Here is a 27,335-nt window from a genome sequence, read left to right as displayed (position 1 = left end):
TGAGTACTAACTGACACCAGTGCTTTTTTTCCACTTAATATGTCCTATCAATAAATAATATATTGATGTGCAAAATATTTTTACATCTCCATAGTACTCCATTGTATGGAGATATAATTTATTCATTCAATTCTTTATTGTTGAACATTTAGGTTGGTCTTAACTTTTAATATTATATTTAACATGTTTTGTTGATACATGTTTTTGTTCTATGTCCGAACTGAGCTCCCCATCTTTCCTAACCCCTTTACTCACAGACTTTCTTTCCCACCTCAGTTCGAGTTGATCAGACTGGAAGACTTGGGGTCATCCTTGATCCTCCTCTTTCCCTCAACGCCACCTCCAATCAAATCCTGTTGGCTCTACCTTCAAAACACACCCAACTCTCACCACTCTCCTGCTACCTTTGTCTGAGCCACCTCTGCTTTTGTCTTTCACCTGGATTATCCCAACAGCCTCCTGTTTTCCCACCGTTGCCTCTTCTAAAGCCAGAGTGATTTTATAAAAACATACATCCAGATCAGGTCATCCTCTAGTCAAAATTCTCCAAAAGGTCTCCATTTCTCTCAAAGGAGGAGTCAAATTACCAGACCGGCCTGCAGGCTCCTGTTCTGCTCTCCCCCTACTTCCTGGGCCTCATGCCCACCACTCTCCCCTTTGACCCCCTCCAGCCTCCCCGACCTCCTTGCTCTTCCGTGAACATGCCAGGCATATCCACCTCACAGTCCCTGTGCTGCCTGTTCCCTCTTCCTGGAATGCTCTTCCCCCAGATATCCTCCTCATTGCCCATCCCCATCTCCTTTAATTCCTTGCTCAAATATTACTTTCTTAATAGGGCCTCACTTAACCATGCCATTTAATTTGTACTCCCCCCACCCAGGAGGTACTCCCAAATCCTCTCTATCCTTCTCCCTTTATACACACTTATGTATATTTTTAATAGCACTTACCATCTTCTAACATACTCTGTAATTTATGTTTATTTTCATTGTCTGTCATTAGCTGTCTCTCTCCATTAGAATGTGAGCTCCACACAAGGATTTTCATCTGACTGTTATTCTCTGAAATATCCCCAGTGCCTAGAACAGTGCTTGACATGGAGCAGTGCTTGATAAATAATTGTCACAAATGCCAAGGAGGATAAAGTTTCAAGAAGAGGATAGTTGACAATATCAAATGCTGTTCTTTCAGAGTTCAACAAGAATGAAACTGAATGGATTTCTTTTGATTTGGTGAGTTGAATGCCTTGAGAGACAGCAGAGCCTAATACTGAGGGCCAGTCAGTGCATGAGTTCGAGTCCTGGCTCAGCCGCTTTTCAGCCATGTGACCTCAGTTTCCTCATCTGTAAAATGAGATTAACAATACTACCTACCTGTAAGTGTTACATGCACTAAACAAGTAAATTTATAGAAGTGCTTAAAACAGTGAAATATGGTAAATGCTGTAATATATTGATATATATAATTACCATTAGTGAAAATAATAAGTAAGATTTCAGGGGGAAAAGGTTCCGAGTAAATGGAAACTGACCATTCTTATTTCTCTTTCAAATGCTTTTTCATTCGTGTGTGTTTATTGAGTGGGGGTGGGGTGGAGTAAGGGTGTCATTCCCTTTGACCAGACAGAAGATCAGTGATAAGTCAGCAGAAAAATCAGGACCTTCAGTTTTCAAGATACCATTGCCAGCACTGTCTAGCCACTATAATCTCCATTTCAGTTCTGTAAGATGTCATTGTTTAAAAAATAAGAAATAAGGGAAACATAAGAGCTACTCTAATCTGTTAGGCTAATTAATTTAATTTTAGCAAAAAGTAAGCACCAACTATTTTGCAAGAATTCTCCATAGATGACTTCCGACATGAATCTTAAGGAGTTATTTTTTTACCAAAGAGTGAAATGGAATTAATTCTTTAACTCATAATTTATAGAGAGCGCTGTGGTTCAAAGAGGCATGAGGCCTTAGAAGGCACTGAAGTTATATGCCCTGATCAGAAAACATCTTCAATAATAAAGATCTAGAAGATCTTTAAGATTCTATAAGAATCTGCTTTGTCTGATATATAATATTAGCATGATCTTTGTTCTCTGGGGAATTTTTTGTTTGACAGTATATTTTGCAGGATTTTTTCAGGCTCTTGTGTCCCATGGCAATACATCTCTGTTCTAGTAAAATCTATGTGAATTAGTCTCACCATCCAGCTGCAGCAGGTGGTGTTCTTCCCTCATAATAAAGAAATGACTATCATTCAAAGAAAATAAACAAGTACATCAAAATTGCATGTCTTTAGAGTAAGACTAGGCAGCCTCCTATTTTCTGAATGGATCCACTGGGTTGCCAAACTAGTCCCAGAGACATCACCCTGGCAAGGTTATATTTTAAAGCTTACAAGGCTGGTTTTCAAGTTTTGGACCACAAATTTCTCTTTGCTTCCCTATTTCACAGCCCACACCCTTTCCAAGGTACCTTGTCATTTAAAGAAAGATGGAGGTATAATATGTTAGGAGAGCTCAAAGAAAAACCACAGAAAAATGGTTAAAGCCAGGAAAATTTGACCTGTGAAGGCTGAGAGAGTTGGGATTATTTCCAACAATATGTAGGGTATCTTCAACAAAACCACGCTAAGGGTGTTGCATTTCTGGAATACTGAATATGCCTTGTGATTGTCTAGTACTATGTTTGAAAATTACGTTTGCCTTGGACCTAACAGAAACAGGGTATATTTTTTAAGGCTTCATATTGATAATTGTACCCAATATAACTGACATATCAATTATGCATCATAACATTGAAGGAGAAAATAGGAAGTTAAAGACAGAACAGCACACTTTGAAACAATAAATTAGTGGCAAGAAACATCAAACACAAAAACTTTTCAAGACTATCCTAATTAATCCTCAGAAATGACTGAAGTTTTACTTCCCTTTGGCCTAGTTTCAAGTATTGTTTAGGGAGAATTATCAGTGTTGTTCAAAGCCACTTGGTAACTTCTGATACAATGGACCATGAAACCCTGAGGAACTTCATTCTTGATTGTAACTTGGCATGCAAAGAGCCAATACAGGAAAAATGCCATCGAGAGTGTGATGTGTAGTTTTAGAATCGTCTCATGGCTGCATCTGGTAATGGAAATTATTTACTCGGGAAGCACTCACCATATCATTTATATTTAGTTAAATGATGTGTATAATTTAATAGGCACCAAAGAGGGCTCAATCTTATATTACTATGCATCCAACTCTATTTTCAATATAGGAAGGAAACAGAGCCACAAAATATGAAAAATCACATTAATGTGTGAAAATCATTCAGTTAAGGTTCTGAAAGATGAAATACTTATTATTCATCTTTAGTTTCTACAACAAAGTTATTGAGATCAGAAAAACAATGGAATGAGAGTTTTGTTAAGAAGGTTAACTTTTTTTGTAATACAAGATAATTTCATATTGTTACTTATCTTTTTTTTTTTTTTTTTGCGGTACGCGGGCCTCTCACTGTTGTGGCCTCTCCCGTTGCGGAGCACAGGCTCCGGACGCGCATGCTCAGCAGCCATGGCTCAGGGCCCAGCCGCTCCGCGGCACGTGGGATCTTCCCGGACCGGGGCACGAACCCGTGTCCCCTGCATCGGCAGGCGGACTCTCAACCACTGCGCCACCAGGGAAGCCCACTTGTTATCTTATTATAATAATCGCAACTTCCATGATGAAAAAATAAACAGCCTGCATATCAATCGAAAAAATTGTGTCCTTCTGAGGTTAAGCTTGATATTCCTGGAGCTCTGTTGTTTTCCAATAGTTTATTCCTGTCACCCAACAGCTATGAAAGAAAAGTATGTTTCCTGTGATAATGACATGAAACCAAAATTCAGGATGCAAACTAAGAGCCAAAGCAAATTGGCCTGTCATTTGGGGCATCAGCTGATTAAAGAGGAATATGGTAATCTTTTACACTCATTTTCATAAGTGGAAAACAGGTACTTATCTTTAGTGATACGATATTGGTTAAAAGACTAAAATTATTTTTAATGATGAATAGTCATCCTAGTGAAAAGTTACATACTGGTGATTCAAAGTTATAAAAAGATTATATATTGACAAGGGGCTTCCCTGAAGCAAATCTTACTTTACGATTCTTAATGACTCCATCTCTCAGCAAAACTACATTTTTCACTCTTACTTGTACTCTTTTATTGCCATCTTTCTCCTGATACAGACACCTGATGACCTCCTTGTTGGCTGCAGTCCTCCCTCAGCCCCTCTCAGTGGGGAAAATGGAGACACTTCCCATTCAGGCTCAATTCCACCCAAGCCTGTTCTTGACAGGGATGGAAAGAGACTAGGAGTCTTCACCACACAGCTAATGTTCTCTAGAACAGCATGGTGGTTTGAGAGCCAATGCCCAGCACCCCCGAGTGAGAACTGCCTTGAAGCCTTCCCATCTCCTCCTGCAGCTCTCGGCCAGCCTGTGGGCCTGGGCTCTGCCTCGACCCTCTGTCCAGCAATGCCCATTTCCTACCTGCCTGGGGCCCCGACACTCTCCCTCGTGCCTGTCAGTAACTTCAGAGATGAAAAAGTAACAAGTGATGGAAAACAGAAAAAACAGTTGTACTTTGCTCATTGTTTTGTACCAATCTGAAAAAAATGATGCTTCCTACCATCAGTTTAACAATAATAGAAAATACTTGCATAGTATTTACTATGTTCAAGCACTGCTCTAAGAACTTATTAACTTGTTTAATAATTGCAATAACCCTGTAAGATTAGTACCATTATTATCCCCAGACAAGGAAACAGTCACAGAGAAATCATGTCACTTACCGAAGGACACACAGCTAGTAAGAAGTAGAGCTTGGATTCAGATTCAGGATAAGTGGAGAACACAGATAAATTGAAAAGAACAGAATGATAATATTCAAGCTCTTTCACTATTTAAAATACTAAAATTCTAAGAATATTAATCATTCTTAAGATATAATCATATATACTATCATATTTCTAAAACCAATGTGAAAATTACTTTGAGAATCTCGAGCATCTAAAATACCTGCATTTAATATGTGCATTAGTATTAATAAAGTGATAATTATATGTCCATAGTAAATGAATTTCATAAAGGGAGATGAGAAAGAATTCATAGATGCTACTTCCACATAGTAAAAATTACCCAAATAATCCAGCCTATAAAAAGAACTCTTCTTATACTGCAAATATGCAAATAATCAACTAAAATACTGGCAGAGATTACCTGCGTTTTTTAAACCAACTCTTTGTTTGAGTATCCAGTATTTCTCAATTCTTCATTTTACCTTACGCTGGAGCATGTATGCATCTCATTTTATGAGGCTTTTCAAAAGCCTCATAAGGCTTTTGAAAGAGGTCATCCTCTTAATCCCTCTATTTATATACTTGCTTTTAGCACTACTGTTTTGTTTAATCTGGAGGCTTCAGAGAAAGAAAAAGTAGAAACTTTTTACCCTAGCGCCATATCGAACATTTACAATATTGCACCTTTCAGCAAATAATAAGTAGAAACAAAGCTGCTAGAGCTAGATTTTTAATCTATTGTTGACACCCCCTTCTCCCTGTCCTAACACTGAGAAGAGCCGGATGCCTCTTGGGGTTATCAAGTGACAAGGAAAGCTGTCACAGAGGGCAGGTCAAGACAACTCCTGGTAGCAGAAGCCACTTCACAAAAAGCACCAAGAGAATATGCTGTATTGTTTCCTGGGCCTGGAGTTCCCTTCCATGAGGTGCTGGCCTCAAATAGAACAGAGGAAGAAACATGAATTTGGTCCACAAACATGTAGCTCATTTATACTGACTAACGACATGTTAACTGGGAAAGAACAGGTTGATGGCAACCAGGAAGTTCTCAAGGCTGCAGACTCAGTGCAACAAGCACAGGGATGTCTCAATACCTTTATTTACAACACAGACTGTTCCCATATAAGTTCATTCTTTGTCTACTTAGCAAACCGCAATTCCTCCTCAAGCTTTCTCCAAGTATAGCGTAAGAAATCAGATGCTGTTTGGACATATAACTGTTTATGATATTTGTGTGTGGCTTTTCTCATTCCAGTGAAACAAAGAGCCTCATAACTCAGGCACCCAAGGATGCTTCCTTGATAGCCCAATCTCAGCTGGACCCTCAGCTCCCCTTGATCAAACTCCAGCTGAGTTCCTGGCTCGGCGCAGCCTGTGGTCACTCAGGTGTAAACAAACTACAGCCTGCTCCTCCCACCACCTCTGTTTTCTTAATATTTTGCTTTTTGGAGCAAACAAGGACATGTTCTCCCGAATTCACCCACTTAACCATTTATTTCTATCAACTAACGATAAAACATGAAATATCCCCCACCTCCCCAAATCTCTCCCTAAACACGAGCTACACACATAACTTAATCTGTTTCCCTCCTTCCTTGCAACAGCTTTCCCTTCTAATCAACAGTTCTCTCCACATTAAGTAATGCCAGCAAGCCACTGGTGCAAAAAACTCTCAGGATCTCAACAACGGAAGAGGACAGTGAAGCGTTCTGCAAAAGCACATTCAGAAATCAGTTCATAGAAAAATCCTAACGAACAATTTTAACTCGGCCTATGACATTGGCCTATATACCGCAACACACTTATATTGTGGTTGAATCCGTTCTGCTTTTATAGCCTAGAGGTCAGAAGCATGGAACCATTCCTGTAAACTGGTTGGATTATCCACAGACAGAATTTCAGACCAAACTATAGCCGCAGATTCAACCTAAATGAGAACTGAGTACCTAGACAGTGTAGCAGGGACTGTACGTTGACAAAATATTTTAAATGCATCCATAGACATCACTAAGCACAGCACTTAATGTTAAGCAAGAAACACCTAGAGCGTTTTTGTAGCTCATTCGGCTCCTATGCATCTACTACTTTCTTCTTTTCCCACTTTCTTATGAATTAATCAATTTCCTTGACTCCCCTCCCATCAACATTCTTCCTTCCTCCCTCCCTTCATTCTCAGAGGACATCTTACTTCCCCTAACTCATCCTCTTTCAATTGCCTGGGCATATTCCCTGCACACCACTTAGGACAAAGCTCCTTCCTAACAGAAAGGCAACCCAACAAGAACTAAGCTAAGGAATGGGAAAGAAATAATGACACCAAGGTTCACGCTGAGTGTGCTACAGGGTAGGAAACGGGGCAAGCAAGCAAGGTGCTCACCAATACAAGCCTTTTCACTTACTTGGTTGGAAACATTCCCTGGATATCATATTAGATAAAAGGAGATTTAGGGGAAAAAACCCCACAATAATTGGATATAGAACAGTCATTAAACATGTATCCTGGGAATCACGTGTAGCCCTTAAACCAATTTCAAAATGAATATTTCTCTCCAGGTAGAGCAAGAAATGTATTCATAGATTTTCTTTTTCAATGTGACACAGATTGCTATGTAAAATAATTTTATATATAATATTCAATAGGAATCTTTCTTTTGACCACATTTCAAACAATCTAACATTCAATTGTGAAATCACCCTTCGGTGTACTCTTGAAATACAAAATTAAAAGGATTTCATAGTTTCTCTACTGGACTCATAGCATAATATATGAGTATTCAATTACATACTGTTTCCCAAAAAGTATAGTAAGAAAAAAAAAAAAACACACCAGCCAGTAATTTTTAGAGATTTTAAAAATTAAGAATCTCTTCAAAATTTCAGAAGCACTTCCAGACTAATAAAATAAGCAGCGGGTTTAGTAGGCAAAAAATAAATAAAAATAAAAATAGAAGAGTTAACAAGAAGGAAACTTAGGATGATAGTATGCCAAAGATCATATACACTGGCATACTCCATTTGCTCTTCTGCTCTACCCAGTACATTCCTCACCCAGGAAAGCTAGACCAGCCAAACCTGACACCATCCCCTGCACGTCTACCTCATCCCTACTTTGTACAATTTAGGCACATGCCAGTAGGGATACATGTGATAGAAAGTTACAATCTGTTGGGAGGTATGTTTGACATGATTTCCCTATCCATTCAGTTAATTCCCAGGTGATTACTGTCCCCACTTGATTCCTTTGAATTAAGTTCTAGAAATATTTGCACTGGAAGTTCAAGAGCACTAAGTCCTCTGTTTACCGTTCTCTGATTATCAGGATAGGCCAGGGAGGGTGAGGAGCAAGATGGAACCCAAAGGGACCAAGTCATGAAAAACAGAATGGGTACGAATAGGAAGAGGACACTGCTAAAGGTGCAGGGCCACTAGAGGAAGTCACAGAACATTCTCCCAGGTAATGGCTGATTAAGATCCCACAGTAGTGGGCTTCCCTGGTGGCGCAGTGGTTGGGAATCCGCCTGCCAATGCAGGGGACATGGGTTCGAGCCCTGGTCCGGGAAGATCCCGCACGCCACGGAGCGACTAGGCCCGTGCGCCACAACTACTGAGCCTGCGCTCTGGAGCCTGTGTGCCACAACTGCTGAGCCCGTGAGCCACAACTGCTGAGCCCATGTGCCACAACTACTGAGCCCAGGTGCCACATCTACTGAGGCCCGCACGCCTGGAGCCTGTGCTCCGCAATGGGAGAGGCCACTGCAATGAGAAGCCCGCACACCACAATGAAGAGTGTAGCCCCCTGCTCGCCGCAACTAGAGAGGGCCCGCACGCAGCAGTGAACACCCAACTCGGTCAAAAATAAATAAATCAATTAATTAGAAAAGAAAAAAAAAGATCCCACAGTAGTGCTGAAGACAAATGTGAAACCACTCTGAAAGAAATGTTCTGGTCTAAATAATGTTATGTAACAAATTGTTGTAGTCAAAGTCAGCTATGGGGAAGGCCGTACCCAAGGAAGGAAGAAAAGTACTTTCACACTCTGGCCATCAGCTTGAGGGCAGTGTAAAGACACAGTTGTACTTAGAAGGCCTTAAAGATGGGTCTCCAAAATGGTGTCACAATGTTTACTAACAATTAAAAATGTTGCTATCAGGTAGGTTATAGAGAAAGAACACTTACTGCAGGAACCAAGCTGGAGTTCCTCTAGTCAAGGGTGGCTAATCCCTCAGGCAATATGAGCTAGATTTGTTAGGTCTTTACAGTTAATGTGAAGTTTTGCCCTGGCAAAGAGACCAATAACATTTTTTTTCTTTAATTTACAGGAATAATCAATTAGAAGAATTGAGCAATTTAGTATATTCTATTTTTAAGGTACCTCTCCTCGGGAGAATAAGATTCGAATGAATGGTCAAAATAAATCAGCTCATACTTAGGAATGGAAATATAATTCCAATGTAAACTAGTTATAGTTTTGGATTGCAACCTTACCTTCCCCTCAAATCTAAATGGGGCTCGCAAGAAAAATACAGCTTTACCTTCTTTTATTTTGCAGTTAATTATAGTTAACAAGAGGTGACTGGCCAGTGAGCTTGGGCACTCTTTGCAGTGGTAGAGAAAATCTCATTGCCATTCAAATAATTTTAGCTGGTTTGCTTCTATGTGACTATTCACGTGGGTTGGAAATTAGCTGTTACCTATTAAACAAGCTGATTTTACAGCAACACCATTTTGGAATAAAGTTTACATTTTCTTGATCATATGTTCCCTTTTGCCTTTATCCATAATCAACCCACTACGGGGCTTGCCAGTTTCGTACAAGATCATTATGCTCCATTCTGTCCTTGACTAGAAAAATGAAATCTAGAGAGATCTCAAAATGTCTAAAAATGACTTGAGAAAAAAATGTTGCCATCACTAATGGTAATGGTTGAGACAGAGAGAACATTTATATTTGAATACAGTTAAGGCAAACCCATGCAATTCTAATTACCCTGAATACTTCATCATTGCATCTTTTAATGCAAGCTCTAAAACTGTTTCTTAAATTACACTTAAATCAGAATTTTGCCTGTGGATACAAGTGCTAGAAATAAGGAAAAATGTCCACAGAATCTGTATGCTTGAAGCAAAAAAATTTAAGCCTGAGTTATCACGATCAGCATTTCCTAAACCATGTGCTGCCGAACACCAGTGCTACAACACGATGGATGAGAAAAGGCCACGCTGATCAACTACATCTGGAAAACGATGCTGAAGTAGAATGTATAACTGTTCAAAATATTCACTGCCCTTCTGGTGGGTCCTTTTCTGCACACGGGTTACACCTCCTGCTCTGCTGAACTCAGAAGGGACCACATGACCTGCTTTGGCCAATAAGATGTAAACAGGAATGACGTGTGTCACTTAGCAGAAGCTTTCAGTTTGTGAATCACCAACTCTTTTCCTTCTGCCAAAGACCAGCAAAGTCCTAAACGGAAGCTGCTTGGCCGAAACCCTGAATAAAGACAACAAAGACCAGAGCCACAGATGAGCCATGTCCAGAGGCAAAAACTAAACCTTTGTTGCTGTAAGCTCTTAAGATTCACACTAAACATTCACATTTCAGAGATCCTAAGAAGTCCTGAAATAAAGACCCAGATTAACTTTATTTAACCCATCACTGCTAGCACACATTTGATCACAGAATCGTTACCTCACATAAAATCCTGAGAAATGTTCTGAGAGAACATTTTCAGGAAATGTCAATGAAGATACTTACTTCAAGTCTCCATTCCACTTTGCACAGACTTACTATTAGGTTGACTGTGTCATTTCTTCTAGGGTTTTCAAATTTTTCAAAATCTCTAACAGAATAAGGGTCAATCGGGAGCCATTTTGGTATTCTGACATTAATCAATTCCCAGAATTCTTCCTTAAAACTAATTTCACTTTCTGCTTATTATTTTCTATATTTTTCACTATTCAAAGACGTATAAATTACTGAAAGGTTACAAATGAACATTTAGTCTACCTTTGTAGATATCATTCCAATTTTTAAACAATTATAAGCATACTTATTTAGTTTTTTTCAATATATGGAAACAGACAACAGAACAGCATGAAGTTGAAAAATGCATTCAAAACAAAACTGAAGGGCTTCCCTGGTGCCGCAGTGGTTGAGAGTCCGCCTGCCAATGCAGGTGACGCGGGTTCGTGCCCCGGTCCGGGAAGATCCCACATGCCGCGGAGCAGCTGGGCCCGTGAGCCATGGCTGCTGAGCCTGCGCGTCCGGAGCCTGTGCTCCGCAACGGGAGAGGCCACAACAGTGAGAGGCCCGTGTACCGCAAAAAAAAAAAACAAAAAAACAAAAAAAACAAGTCAGTTGCTATAGATAGTGCTCGGACACACAACAGATGATACAGTTGACTAACAGCACCTAGAATCTCGGAAGAAATTACAATTCCATCTCACAGCAGATTTCACTGAATTTTTAGTTTAAAAAAAAACACATTAAAACAAAATGTGTGATTTTTAACTAAGAAAAATCCAAAGGGAATTCCATACTATGGCCTTAAATCTAAGTGCACCTGATAGTATGAAAAGAGACTCAAAAACAGCTAAAAATTGTGATTAAGTCATTTGGCATTGGGAGATTCGGGAATAGGTTACTGAAACAATCTGCTTTATCTTGTACCAAGCGTATTTCTAAGGCCAGCTTTTGTCTGGAATAATAAAGGTTCGCTGATACGAAGGGCACCTAGAGTGCCTTCTTTCAGGGAAGGAGAGAAGACAGTGGCAGTGCAGTCTGGCAGGGCCTCTTCTGCTGCAGCGATGGGCTATTCTTCACAATAAGGGTCCCTGTGAAAGTGACCTGCTCAACCTCTCTAATACCGGCCCTGAAGACACTCCCCTCCCTTTCTGAAGGTGGTACCTGCCAAGACTCAACCCCTCTGGTCCCCTTTTGACGTTTTCCGTGCCTCCTTACAGTGGAGCGCTCACCCACTGGGAGTGAAAATCTGTGGGTGATTTCTGAGCTCTCTCAGCAACAGGCCTGCTCCTCCCTGCACAGCCTTCCCCACCCGGAAGCAGCTTCTCGCGCAAGTCCTGCTGGTCCCAGCTGCTTGCTGGCCACACCTGCACGTGATGTGGCATTTATAGATTTCTCTATCTCCCCGTTTCACTAAAAATGTAGTCTGATATGTTCCCAATTGTCTTTACTGTACTGTAGGTTTTCCAGGAGGAGAGGTAGCAAGATTGCCACCATACTCCTACCACTACTTAAAGACCTTTCCCCTGTTTGTCATTTTCCTTCCATGCATACAAGAACGCTAATCTACAATCTAAAAAAAATTCTCGGGGACACGGGTTCGTGCCCCAGTCCGGGAGGATCCCGCATGCCGTGGAGTGGCTAGGCCCGTGAGCCACCGCTGGGCCTGCCGTCCGGAGCCTGTGCTCCGTGGCGGGAGAGGCCACAGCAGTGAGAGGCCCACGTACCGGAAAAAAAAAAAAAAAAAATTCTCCACGTCAAGCCAAATTAGCCTATTTGGTCATAATGCTTACCTCATAAGACATGTCAGAAGAGCCCAGGAGTCAAGTCATTAAGACCAAGCTCCTCCTTTCACTATGAGTACAGAAGTCAAGAAAGGTAATGAGATTTTGTCCAGGGCTAACCAACAGAGATAAAACAAGAAAACTCAAGCTCCTTCCAATGTATTACAGAGACTCCTTTGAGAAGGAATAGTCAGTACTCCTGAGTTTTCAGATGGTTTATAAAGGCCCATTATCATGCAGACCCAGGAACAGGCATGGCAGCCAAATTACACCAGGCCAGTTATCAAAATCCCGAGAAAACGTGCGACCTGATAGATAAACGAATAAATAATAATTGGTTGTATGTAAGGAAAGATGACAGCAAAGAGTCCTAGCTGGGGAAGGACGTAGAAGAAAGTTGGAATTTGGCCAATTTTTAAATACAGTCTTGGTCCTGTATATCCAATCACCAAATAACTCAGGGACTGGGTTTTCCTTTTAGTTGTACCGTCAGAACAGAATTTTCAAGCACACACTCTTCTTTTCCACTACCCATTTCCACTCCCACTGATGCCTGCCATGTATCTTCACCCCTAATTCTCCTAACCTCATCATCATTTGGTCCAATAACCACCCCCCTGCCCTTGCTATGTGCATATCGAATTCTGCACTCAAAACAAACTAGTCTAAGTGACAAGGGGAGCGAACAATTTCAAAGATCATTTCTTTCATTCTAAAGTTCTCTCACTGACTCTGTGAAAGCTTCTATAAGGAAGTGCCGATTAATAACCTACAGCTTTGATTTTAAGTGCTACATTAGTCATTTGAAAGAGTCATAACTCAGGAAAGATATCTAAGAAACCCAGAAAAGAATTCATGCTTAAAAACAACTGATCTATCCATGAAAAGACTGCATTTATTTCTTGAGGAATCTGGATCTGCATTAAGATGCATGTTTGATTTGAGACTGGTCGTCTTCTGCCACCAAGTGTTAGCACACACTTCTAACCAACCAGTTTCTGCAATGTTCAAATCACAGAAATACGTCACTCAATGTGAAAAATAAATCCAAAAGAATGTACTGTAAAAAAAGCACTGACCTAAACAAGTAGTAGTCTAACCATGTGAAACAAATATGCTCTAAAGAAATTACACAAATAAATAAATTTTAGCTACTCTTTCAGAGACAAAGCAATTTAATAAGATTTTCTGAGGCTTCATTCATTTGATTTAAAAAACTACAACTCTGAAAACACAGTGATAATCAAAACAGCTTTACGATACACAACACTACTTTCAAGGGAATTCCCTGGTGGTCCAGTGGTTAGGACTCCATGCTTTCACAGCTGAGGGCGTGGGTTGAATCCCTGGTCAAGGAACTAAGATCCCGTAAGCCACATGGCACAGCCAAAAAAATAAATAAACTACTTTTAATACTCTCTTAGGTGATATATTCCACTAGAATTCTATGAAACTAAGAAGATGTAAAATTAACACATTGACTAAATGCCTCCTGGTGTTAGAAAAATATATAATTATCCAAAAAAGTCTTACGTTTCCCAGAATCTCAGTTAGAGAACTTAGTTCTCTAGCTTGGGAACCAGAATACCATGCTGTAGCAGAGGAAGTTCCATACCGAGAAATTTGAAGGAGAGTTTCTATGTATGTTGGTAGTGTACAGGAAAAGGTCAGGAGGATATACTAGTAGCGGTACCTAAGAGAGAGAAATTATATTGGGAGGAAGGGAGTGGGAGATTGGTGATGAGGGAAAAAAATGTATCTTTCAATCTGTAGGTTTGTATGTATCAATATTTGGATTTTTTACAGTGAGCATATATTCATCTAGCACTTCTGTAATTAAAATAACTTTTAAAATAACAAGTACCTGAAATGAGACAAACTTCCTAATATGAGTGAAAAAAAGTATTCCACACCCTTCTCTCTCTCTCTCCTCCCTCTTTTATTTCATTATCAATCTTAAGTAAACTGAATGCTGGTAATACATTCCACTACTGACTTTACCAATGGTCTGTCTCACCCTTGTAAATGAGTGGACCCAGAATGAAAACCTAGAAGAGAATTAGTGCTGAGAGAGGAAAACAGACAGCTGGAAATGTAAAAACCAAGTTAAGAAACGAAGAGTCACATATTTTAAAATAATCTACATTCCAAACCACAAAGCATAATAAAAATCTACCGATGTGTATGCCACCTTTTCATATTGGTTTTAACTTCTGCAGTGGACCCACTGATTTGCTGCATAAAGAAAATACTAGCTCTGCATAGCACAGGGAGATCAGCTCGATGCTTTGTGACGACCTAGAGGGGTGGGATAGGGCGGGTGGGAGGGAGGCTAAAGACGGAGGGGATATAGAGATGTATGTATACATATAGCTGATTCACTTTGTTGTACAGCAGAAACTAACACAACATTGTAAAGCAATTATACTCCAAAAAAGATGAAAAACAAAAAAAGAGAAAATACTGGCTATTTTAAGCCCGTACATCTCAAAGTATACTACTCTTCAGACCATCTGGATCAAAAGCCCTGTCACACTTACTGAATGAAAGCCAAGGTGTTAGGTCCAATTCCAGATCTGAACTTAGAGAATGGAAATCTGCAGCTTCAACAAGTACACCAGGAGACTCATGAATCCCAAAGTTTAAGACATATTTTCTTAAGCATTCAGAAACACTAACCATCATAATAGTAAATAGGAACAGACAGATTCCACAAATTAAAGGCAAATATTCTTATTTGGCTTTCTGAAAGACAGTAAGATCTTAGTTTATTTTCCAAAGATTAACATTCTAATCAAAACAAAACACAACCTGATTTAGATTTTATACAGTCTTCAAGCAGGGACTGTTTCTATTTTGATCATCACTCTATGCCCAGCACCCAGTGTCTGACACGCAGTAGGCACTTGATAAATAGTTGTTGAATTAGTAGGATTCGGACCAAGGAGCTCCCCACATAGAGAAATGAAACTGGATGGACAGGACTTGGCAAGTGGGAGGGAAGAAGATGAGACTGAGAATGAGGTAAGAGGGATTCTGGACGGGGCTCTGCAACTGAGGACGCTGTGATCTCATTTCAGTCACTTAACTTCTAAGTCTCAGATCCCTTTTCTACAATGTAAAGGAGCAGATTCTGTGAAATCAACTACCAAGAAATCATTTAAAATGCACGCAGTCTGAAACGTTGAAATACAAATTCTAGAGTTAATTGAAACATCCCTTTGATAAACGTCCTTGGGTGCTCTCATTTCAAAGTTAATATTATAAAGACAGAAACATTTTGAAATGTGGGTATTACCTTCACCACTGATTTGTCATTCTGTGATTAAGTTTGATACCACTGGGAAGAGGACAATCCATTTGAAAGCAAAACAAGAAAGATAATGAGTAAAAAAAGTAAACTGGAAAAAAAAAAAGGAAACTGTCAGTCTACAGGTTTTGTCAGTTGTTATCATTCCTAATTCCCAAATCTATGATTTATACAAATGATTTTACCTAAATATTCTGGAATATAGTTACTATTTAATTTGGGCATAGCTATTAAAAAAAACATGCAAGATATTGGGGTGGGGGATTTTTTACAGTAGTCTGTAGAAAACTCATAACCACAGGATGGTCAACCACCCAAACACATGTTTTTACAGACCAAAAAGACTTTCTGAGCACAGAGACATTAAATACAAACTGTTGAATTCAGAAAAAAGATCTACTTACTAATAAACATGACCTTCATTTATAGAGCTGCAAATCAGTCTTAACTGCAGCAAAGAGTCATGGAGAGCAGGAACGAATACTAATCTGCATGCCCATCTCCAAAACTCTGGTACATCAGAGCAGGTCAGCAGATGTCTTAATTTGCATGAGAACCTCCCTAGGCTGAAATGGGAAAAAAAAAAGGAAGGGTGCCCTTAGGATTCCAAGCGAACTGCTTGTGACTCCAGAGAAAAGTCCAAAGTCACTCCAACCTCTGAGAGAGGAGGCAGTGGCCTAGGAAGGCAGAAAGTCACCCTGAGATAGGGGAAGTCAAAAGACATGTCCCCTGGCTGTGGCACTGCTGACCATTCTCAGGGAGAAGTACTTTTAAGTACTGAGCTGGGGAGTGGGGAGCCCTTCTGTTACCCTCTTACCCAGTTCCTGGAACACTTGTTCCACACCCTCAGTGGAGACAACTGCTGAAAGAGCAAGGTGGCTTTTTGGAAACCTTGAAAGAGCTATGTAAAAGGGGGGCGGGGCGGAGCTTGTCCCACCTTGAAGAACCCAGCCTCAGGAAGCAGCCCCAGTGTATGCAGGCCAGTGGAGAAAGCTCTGAGCGCAGCAGGCTGCAAACAACCAGAAGCAAAGAACGCAGCGAAATACAACTCTGGCACCGCCCCCAAGGCTTTTCAAGGGATGAAGCAGATGTGGCAACAGACGAAGCAACGGTAAGTGATAGTCAGAGTGTGAGGCTAATAGGCATGGTGGCAAAGGAGGGGACAGCTGCCATGTCCTCCATGGAGGCTCTTGAGACAACTCAGCATCCTTGGGAATTGGAACCAGACTGACTTGGAATTCCAGGAGCAATAGTGGCAGGGGTGCCGAAAAGCACTACAAATGCCCCTCATGCTCAGGACTGGTGTGGCTAACAAAACAGGGCTTATAGGGAAAATGTCCACTGACCTTCTTCCGGAGCCATGGTGCTTTGGACAATTTCATGAAGGTCAAATGAGGCTTATAAGTTCTGCTTTCTCCTGCCAAGATACCTTTTTCTTGAAATGTCCTTTTTGCAGCATCTGAAGAAAATAAAAAGAAGCACAAAAATGTTACCATATGATAACCATATGAGACAAGAATCTAAAAAAGTGGATATATGTACATGTATAAGTGAATCACTTTGCTGTACACCTGAAACTAACACAACATTGTAAATCAACTATTCTCCAATAAAATTAAAATTCAAAAAAAATGCTACTATAACACATGGCAGTCTTTAATCATAAAAATGGCATTTCAAAAGATAACATATTATCTTATAAGGAAGATCATAAACCGGTTTGAGACTTTTTTTAAGAGAGGAAAAAACACAACATGTATGGTAACAAACACATCATGACAGTTAAATCTGCAGGGATGTCAAACTTTCGGTAAAGCACACAGAAGCCACAATTTGACAAGGAAACATTTAATAAATAAAATAGCTCTTGGCTGGTATGATGCAGATTTCACACAATACCCCAGTGGTGTCCATATGTGTAAAAAAGGACTAGCTTATCTGTAAACCCTCATCATCTAAAACTTCTGCTTCTAACCAAGATAGAATAACAGGAATCGGATTTACCCTCCCATCTAAAACAACCCAAAAAAAGGACAAAGTATACGAAACAATGGTTTGCAAGACACTGTACACCAGGCAATGAAGGTCGGTGATCCCTCAGAGATGAGAAACAGACAAGGTAAGCCCTACAATTGTCCAGCTTATGTCCCTGGTTGTCTAGGTCTCTGCTCAAGGAAGAGAAACCCAGATGGAGCCCAGTCATCACACTAGGTTCAGAAAAAAGAGCAGAGAGTAGAAAAGACCAAGGCATCTGGAGCTCATGGGACAGAGTGCCAGAGAAATGAGTCCTGCAGAGAGAAAACTGCAGAGATCTGCAAAGCGTCCCCCTAGTGGATTCAGCTAAGCCACTGACCAGCATGTGTGTGAGCAAACTACCAGAGGCTGGAAAACACACTCCAAAGGATTAGACAGAACACGCCCAGCTGTCACCCAGGGTTAGGAATTCTTTTCCCATCAGCCAGACTGGAAAACCTCAAGATTCATGGGACACTGGGCAGAGTAATCTAAGGCTCTTGCCTCAGTGGAGAGGAAAAATTAGCTCTGGCCTGGTACTGCTCTAGTCCCACCTAACAAATCTTAGAAGCAAGACGCCAAAGGAAAATCCTATTTCCAAGTAATTTAATTATGTCCCAGAACCAAGTCCAAGAAAAATTAAAGTAAAACAAATTATCCAACACCCAACAAGGTAAAATTTATAATGCCTGATATCTAATCAGAAATGACCAGGGGGCTTCCCTGGTGGCTCAGTGGTTGAGAGTCCGCCTGTCGATGCAGGGGACGTGGGTTCATGCCCCGGTCCGGGAGGATCCCACATGCCTCGGAGCGGCTGGGCCTGTGAGCCATGGCCGCTGAGCCTGCGCGTCCGGAGCCTGTGCTCCGCAATGGGAGAGGGGACAACAGTGAGAGGCCCACGTACTGCAAAAAAAAAAAAAAAAAAAAAAAAAATGACCAGGCATATAAACAGGAAAATATGACCCACAATGAGAAGATAACTTAATTCATCAAAAGTGACCCAGAACTAACACAGATGTTAGAATTAGCAGATAAGGGCTTCAAAGTAGTTATTATAACTGTATTCTCTCTGTTCAGAAAGTTAAGTTCAGACATGCAAACTATAAAAAAAAAAGACCCAAATTAAATTTATAGAGATTAAAACTGCAAGGTCTGAGAAAAATAAACTGGATGGAATTAAGAACAGATTAGACACTGCAGAACAAAAAATTAGTGAACTTGAAGACGTAACAATAAAAACCACCCAAAATAAAACAGAGAAGAAAAATAAGAAAGAAAAAAAAAAAGGAACAGAACATCAGTAAGCTGTGAGGCAACTTAGGTTGCCAAATATATGTATAAGTGGAGTCCCTGAAAAAGAGGCAAGAGAGAAAGAGATAAGAGAAGATACTTGAAGAACTAATGGCTGTTAGGGAATGAGAGCTATACCACAACCACAATGGAAAATAATGTGGGCAGTTAACTATTGAAATTTAAGCTACACAAGCACTTTGAACCAGTAATTCCAATATTAAGAAAATACACAAAAATAAATAAAAGTATCAATACATAAGATTCTATATAGAAGATACTTAGCATTGTTTGAATTATCACAAACTGGAAATAACCTTCATCAATAAAGAAATGGTTGTTAAATTGCCATAGGGCCACACTAAGAACTATCATAATGAAAAGAATGAATTAGAGCTACATATATTGACCTGAAAAGACATCCATGATATCTATTAAGCAAAAACAGGCAAGTTGCATGGTTACTATATCCATAACATAATTTCATGGTTTAAAAGAGAGAGAAAGAAAGAAAATAAATGCTAAATATTTATGTTTATTAGCATAGAAAAATAGTATAGAATACCTTAGAATGGAGGTTGAGATTGAATAGAGGCAGAAGAGAACAGTAATGTTTTCTTTATACATATTTATATTGTTTGAATGATTACAATGAGCATGTATTACTTTTGAATAAAAGGTTTAAAAGTAAGAAGCACAATAACAAACTGACAATACGTTAGCAATATAACACTGCTACGAGTGCACAAGCATCATAGCAGAATGCACAAATAGGAGAGAGTCCTTTGCCACACATGTGAAAAATCCATCCCTTTCAAAGACCATTGGTAAACAACTTTTCATTTGGTCTTTTTCCCTTAAAATCACGGCTAATACATAAGTCAATTTTAAAGATAAGAAAACTGAAACATAAGATGTTCAAGGTCACAATCCTTGTTAGCAGTTAAGAAGGAACTGTGATCCACGTGCCCTAACTTCTACCCTTGTCATCTTCAAGCTGGCTGAAACCCCAGCTTGAACCCTGGGAGTAAGGAAGGGCACAGAAGCTGCCTCAACAACTCAATGAGGAAGAGGAAGGCAGGCGATTCTGCCGCCTTCCACCATGCCCACACACATTGGTTTCAGTCCGAGAAGTTCCCCTGTTTTACACACTGAGCTTCTGAGTACCATTTCATTTTTTTAAAGGATTCCAATCCTTACCAAAAAGAAAGTTTGAAAAGCAATGATCAAAAAACTTATATAGGGTCACTTCAGTAGCAATAATCCCACCGATAATGTCCAAAAAAACCCCCAAAATAGAAACTGGTAAAATATAGGACACAGAATATATCTTTGAATCTCAAATAAGACTATATTCAATCTATTTTTTAAATTTATTTATTTGGCTGTGCTGGGTCTTAGTTGTGGCATTCAGGATCTTTAGTTGCAGCATGTGGGATCGAACCCAGGCCCCCTGCATTGGGAGCGCAGAGTTCTAACAGCTGGTCCACCAGGGAAGTCCCCACATTCAATCTAAATGTTCAGTGACGAATCATTAGAGAAATACAAACCAAAACCACCATGAGGTATCACCTCACACCGGTCAGAATGGCCATAATCAAAAAATCTACAAACAATAAACGCTGGAGAGGGTGTGGAGAAAAGGGAACCCTCCTGCACTGTTGGTGGGAATGTAAATTGATACAGCCGCTATGGAGAACGGTATGGAGGTTCCTTAATAAACTAAAAATAGAACTACCATATGACCCAGCAATCCCACTACTGGGGATATACCCTGAGAAAACCATAATTCAAAAAGAGACATGTACCACAATGTCCATTGCAGCACTATTTACAATTGCCAGGACATGGAAGCAACCTAAATGTCCATCAAAAGATGAACAGATAAAGAAGAGGTGGCACATATATACAATGGAATATTATTCAGCCATAAAAAGGAATGAAACTGAGTTATTTGTAATGAGGTGGATGGACCTAGAGTCTGTCATACAGAGTGAAGTAAGTCAGAAAGAGAAAAACAAATACCGTATGCTAACGCACATATATGGAATCTAAAAAAACGGCACTGATGAACCTAGTGGCAGGGCAGGAATAAAGACGCAGACGTGGAGAAGGGACTTGAGAACACAAACGGGGAACGGTAAGCTGGGACAAAGTGAGAGAGTGACATGGATATATGTACATTACCTAATGTAAAACAGATAGCTAGTGGGAAGCTGCTGCATAGCACAGGGAGATCAGCTCGGTGGTTTGTGACCACCTAGAGGGGTGGGATAGGGAGGGTGGGAGGGAGGCTCAAGAGGGAGGCGATGTGGGGATATATATATAAATGTATACTTATAGCTGATTCACTTTGTTGTACAACAGAAACTAACACAACACTGTGAAGCAATTATACTCCAATAAAGATATAAAAATAAATAAATAAATATTCAGTGAGAAACTGTCCCTTTTAAGTTCAGCTAATTCTCATCAATGTTAAGTATGTCCTAATTTTTCTAACAATTAAAACCATGAGCCTAGTGAAAGATTACTTAATGTTTCAAGGAAATGTGTCCTTAAAAGTAAAAGATACACCAGGTACTGTTCTGGGTGCCGGGGACACAATGGACAAAATAAATCCCCAGCCCTCAGGGAGCATCCAACTATACTGGGTGCCACAAACAAATAAATACACAATGCGGGGTATCAACAAGTGACACAAAGAAAAATAAAGCAGTAGGGGCACACAAAGTGATGTGGAAGAAAAGGGGCTGTTATTTCAGAGAAGGTGGTCTGGGAATCGTGTTCCGAAGATGAGACATTTGAGAAGCCACCTGGATGAGGTCTAGAAGAGAATCACGTGTGGATCTGGAGCGAGGGTGCTCATGGCAGAAGGAACAGCTTCCATGGTGAAAAGTGGTTAGTAGGTCCAAAAGCAGTAAAAAGGGTAGGATAACCGGAACAGGATGAGCGGGGGATCGGGGAAGAGGTAGGAAAGGGGTTTAGAGAAGTGGGCAGGGGCCCTTACGAGGCACTGCAAAAGCTTTGGATTGTATTCTAAGGTTGGTGGGAAATTCTGAGGGTTTTAGGCAAGGGAAATTTATGTATGATAGTAACTTTCTTTACTCATCTATATTTCAACTGAAATATACATGTCTTCCTGGTGAAAGCAATTGAGTCTCAGGAGATTGAAAGTGTTCTTCTCTTTCCCTGGAAATGTATTACTTGAAGGAAAGACAGCTAAATGGAGTGTCACAGTGTTTAAGATGGGGAAGGGGGGCACTGGGGTCTTGGGTCACCATCTGGCATCTCCTGAGACATGTACCAGACTTGGCTTTTGAAGTTGTATCCTCCCTTGTTCCCCTATACAATGACTCTCTGTAATTTCTGTGCCCTCGCAGGTACACAAGATTTCATTCTATTGCTCACAAACTCATAAACTCAATGGAGCTGAGGCCCCTTACCACCCTTCCACTACTCCTTTTTTTTTTTTTTTAATTTATTATTTATTGGCTGTGTTTGGTCTTCCTTGCTGCGTGCGGGCTCTCTCTAGTTGCGGCGAGCGGGGGCTACTCTTCATTGTGGTGTGTGGGCTTCTCATTGCGGTGGCTTCTCTTGTTGCAGAGCACAGGCTCTAGGCATGCAGGCTTCAGTAGTTGCGGCACACGGGCTCAGTAGTTGTGGCTCACGGGCTCTAGCGCGCAGGCTCAGTAGTTGTGGCACACAGGTTTAGTTGCTCTGCAGCATGTGGGATCTTCCCAGACCAGGGCTTGGACCCATGTCCTCTGCATTAGCAGGCAGGTTCTTAACCACTGCGCCACCAGGGAAGCCCCCTTCCACTACTCTTGAGCACACAGAAAAAGCAGAGCTCCCTAGGGCAAAGGTGGAACTGGTGAGAATACTGTACAGCCATCCATCACACAAGACCATCCTCTCTTCACTTCCACTGGCACTCTGGCTTTGCTACCTCTACGGACACGTCTCAGAAACAGAGCACAGGTCACTTGTGCTCTCAGACTTAGGGTGTTTCTGTTGCTTCATTCAGGGGATGATGGAGGGGCAAGAATTCACACTCTAGGGCTTCCCTGGTGGCGCAGTGGTTGACACTCCGCCTACCGATGCAGGGGACACGGGTTCGTGCCCTGGTCCGGGAAGATCCCACATGCCGCGGAGCGGCTAGGCCCGTAAGCCATGGCCGCTGAGCCTGCGCATCTGGAGCCTGTGCTCCGCAACGGGAGAGGCCACATCAGTGAAAGGCCTGCATACCGCCAAAAAAAAAAAAAAAAAGAAGAATTCACACTCTAGCTTAGCCTCTGACTCTCTCCTTCACCCAAACTAGGGAATCTTCCCTAGCATCAGGGCAGGAAAAACACCATTATCCTTTGTTGTTGAAACCCCAAAGCCTTTCTCTATTTTTTCCGCTGTATTGTCTCTCTTCTGAGCACGAGGTGCCACTGCTTGGATGGGGGGCTAGGCATTAAAGAAGGAATACAAGAAACACACAGATAAAAACTTGGTATCTCATAATATTATCCCACCACATTTTCAAAAATCTCCCTTTGTTATTTTACTTCTGTAATATCTACCAAATGCTAGTATGTGCTAAATGTGATGTTTCGATCGGTTTGTAAATTTGGGGCACGTCCTAAAACCATTCACTGTGAGCCGCTGCCACCATGATTTTTCCTCTCTCTTCTATGGTAATAAAAAAGGTTAAGCAATAGACCATTAAAATACCAAAAAAACACTAGTTCTTAGTTGTAAGCAACAGATGACCACTTTGGTTGAGTTAAGCAGGAAAGGAATTTATATAATAACACTGAGAGGACTAGAGTTGCAGCCTGGAAGGCTAGGAAGCCAAGACGCCCAACATTGGATCCAACAGTGGATAACAGGTCTGGGGATGCCACCACCTCTCCCAGCCGGCACTACTGAAGCCATGCACACACACACAAAGGGCAAGAACTGTCACCTGCTTTAGACACTGATGACACAACCTATCCCCACAATGGATTCTGCACAGTCCTTTTTTGCTCAGGTTGCTAGCTTCTGACTCAAAGTCTGGGCCAAAGCAAGATCACGTAACACCAAAAAGAAAAGTCTGTGAAAGTACATACCTGACATGAGAGATAGTGCGGAAGAGTTTAGATACTAGGCAACCTAAACGAAAGGACAACAATCCAGCATATGCGTGTTTAAAGAAGACTGTACTCGTGCCAATTCCGGTCATGCCTCAGAGATTCGGAGGGTTCAGCTCCAGACCACCACAATAAAGCAGGATATCACAATAAAGCAAGTCACACAAATTTGGGGGGACATAAAAAAGTCATATTTACACTGTACTGTAGTCTACTCAATGTGCAATAATAGCATTACACCTAAAAAACAATGCACTTTATTGCTAAAAAATTCTAACCATCATCTGAGCCTTCAGTGAATACTAATTTTTTTTGGCCGGTGGAGGGTCTTGCCTCAATGTCAACGGCGGCTGACTGATCAGGGTGGTGGCTGCCGAGGGCTGGGAAGGCTGCGGCAGTTCCTTAAAATAAGACACCAGTGAAGTTTGCCGCATTGATGAACTCTTCCTTTCACTTGAACACTTAGAGGCCATTGGAGGGTTACTAACTGGCCTAATTTCGGTATTATTGTGTCTCAAGGAATAGAGAGGCCCAAAGAGTGGGCGAGAGATGGGGAAACGGACAGTCAGTGGAGCAGTCGGAAGACACACATTTATTAAGTTGGCCGTCTTATATGTGCACGGTTCATGGCACCCCGAAGATCACTGACCACAGATCACCATAACAAACATAATAATCACAGAAAAGTTTGAAATATTGCAAGAATTACCAAAATGTGACATAGAGACACTAAGTGAGCAAATGTTGTTAGAAAAATGTCACTGATAGACTTGCTCTATATAGGGTTACCTTCAATTTGTTAAAAAAAAAAAAAAAAAAAGCAGTTATCTGTCAAACACAATAAAGCAAAAAGCTATAAAATGAAGTCTGCTTGTACTGTTACAATTAACTTATCACCTTTTAGTTCACTATCTTTTCTCAACTACCCTATCATAACCCAGCTTTGAACTTCTTTATTTCGGCATATTCTCAACTGTTTTAAACACATCTAATATCAAAACATTAAGCTGAATATTATAAAACTGTCATTTTTATTGCTCAAAAACAGTCAAATATTGGCAACGTCTGATGGTTTAACATATACCATAATGGACTAACTTACTAAATCCCTAAAATTTGACTAAAGAGATTAGGGCTTATCTTCTAAGTGTTCAAGTATTTGAAGAACTATCACATAGAAGAGCTTCGGATGGCAACTTAGCAACGTGTTCGCACCAACTCTCAAAATAGAAATGGCTAGAAAGTGTCAAAGGTAAAATTCATTTGTTAAGTTATTTACTGAGCAGTTCTCCTATGTGCCAGGTACAATATGTCCTGAAGACAGCAAACAGTCCCTGCTTTTATGGAGTTTATAGTCTCATGGGACAGATTTTAGCCCAAGAAGGAGAAAGACAAAGTTTAGAATTATCAGAAAATACAAGAGATATAAGGAAAGGAGCTTTGTTAACGGAAATCAAAATAGTAGGTATTTGTAATGTTCATTACTATCTACATTTGTTTTTACATATTATTTTATTTGCTATATCAATATTATTATAAATTGATTCTAAAGAAACAACAGTTTCTGATTTACTGGCTTCAGTTACATCAAATTTTGATCCAAGAGTTCTCATTATTCACTGGGCCTGAACTCTTTGATGATGGATATCTATCCACAATACCGGTTTAAATAATTTGTCACAAAGCACATTTCATTTTTATTACTGTGTTTTTCCAGCAGAGTATATTCTCTAGCTACATAGAAATATGGGGAACAAATGTCACCTTCATTTGGGAAAGTTATTTCTTAGGACTGACTCTATATTCCGAATATAATCTATAAGTATAATCTATTGCTTAGCCAGAATACTGGGTAATGGTTATAGAAATATTCTTGAGATCAGAAAAATTCTTGCTAGTGTAAAAACCACATGTCATTTTTCATCTATGTTAACTCATGTTCTGGAAGAGAAACTTATGAATATTTTAATAAATTGTTCAATTCCTCCTAGTACCAAAGACATTCTTTCAAGCGCTAAATAGAAAAGCACATAGCAAATACATCAGATATCCTTCAAAAGTCATCTACGAATGCTCCCTAAATAATATAATTCACCTCATATTTAAAGAAGCAAATTGTCTGAAGAACAATTTCTTAATGTATATTTTAAACACAAGAAGACTTGGCTGTATAAAAGAACATCAAAATGAATAATAAAGAGATAATACTTTTATAATCCTAAGTAATACAATTTTATCTATTTTTAACTTTTTATTTTTTGTATTTATTCAATTCCTTCCCATACCTGAAAAGAAGCAGTGTAACTGGAGCATACTGAGGGAGAAGAGAGAAGCAGGGTAAGACAGGAGACCTCAGCAGGAGACCAGAGCACAAGGATACCGTGGGCCATAGCAAGGAGTCTGGAAAGTTGTGATAGACAGCTATACCCAGCTATACTCAGAGTCATTCTGGCAGATGAAGAGTCAAAGATTTCACTATGCTTACAAACTGCTGGAGCGGAGTATAGGAGGCTACTGTCAAAGAAGTCAAGGGATTTCAAGAAAAGGAACAGTTGTAATGGTAGTAGTCAGGGGGGTAATTATTATTATTATTATTATTATTATTAATGATAATAGCTATCATCTATTTAACACTGTACATGTGCCAAACACTATATCAAAGCACTTCATGTATATTATCTCATTTTGTTTTGAGAATAGTTTCTATTATGTTTGTTTTACAAATAAGGAAATTAAGTAAGGAATTAGATAGATTGCTTAAAGTCACTCAGCTGGTCACAGGCTGTGTTGTGGGTCAGGGAGCAGGCCGGCAATCAGCTCTGACTGACCCCACAGCTCACTGTGAGCCAGGATGGTTGGATGGCTGTGCTCACAGTGCTGCAGCAAGAGAGCGAACAAAGCCCTCAATGCCCAAGAGGAAATATTCAGACAACAGCAGAAAGGAGAGGTAGAGGGTAACAAAACCTGACACCATGAACCACCAATAAAAAAAGGCTTTTGTGTGAGGGCAAAACAGGGCCAAAGCAAGAAAGAACTAAGAGAAAGTGGGTGACATTTCTGGGTCCCATGGTGTGAGGCATTTGGTACAGCGAGGAAGCTATGATCTCGGACTGGAGCCGGGCTTCAGCTTAGGCTGGAAGGTAGAGGGGGTGCTCCCGGACACTGGTTAGGAGTCCCGTTGTTCATTGACAGTGTAACAGACCAGCATAGTGATTATGAACACATGATCTGGTGGGAGTGGCAAGATGGGTGA

At 40.4% G+C, this 27,335-nt stretch overlaps 1 protein-coding gene across 1 annotated transcript in view; it reads right to left on the bottom strand.

The window, feature by feature from the left end:
• The window catches only part of LOC307195531 (A-kinase anchor protein 7-like), a 143,234-nt gene that overhangs the window by 63,356 nt on the left and 52,543 nt on the right, over positions 1–27,335 (bottom strand). The window contains exon 6 of the mRNA XM_079939667.1: positions 17,006–17,118. Within this exon, the coding sequence (XP_079795793.1) occupies positions 17,006–17,118 (113 nt within the window). The remainder of the gene's footprint in view (positions 1–17,005; positions 17,119–27,335) is intronic.

This window comes from Stenella coeruleoalba, assembly GCF_951394435.1.
Source record: "Stenella coeruleoalba genome assembly, chromosome: 12".
Taxonomy (NCBI): Eukaryota; Metazoa; Chordata; class Mammalia; order Artiodactyla; family Delphinidae; genus Stenella; species Stenella coeruleoalba.
Note: the sequence above shows the minus strand (reverse complement) of the source record. Positions and strands in the feature narration are given on the sequence as shown.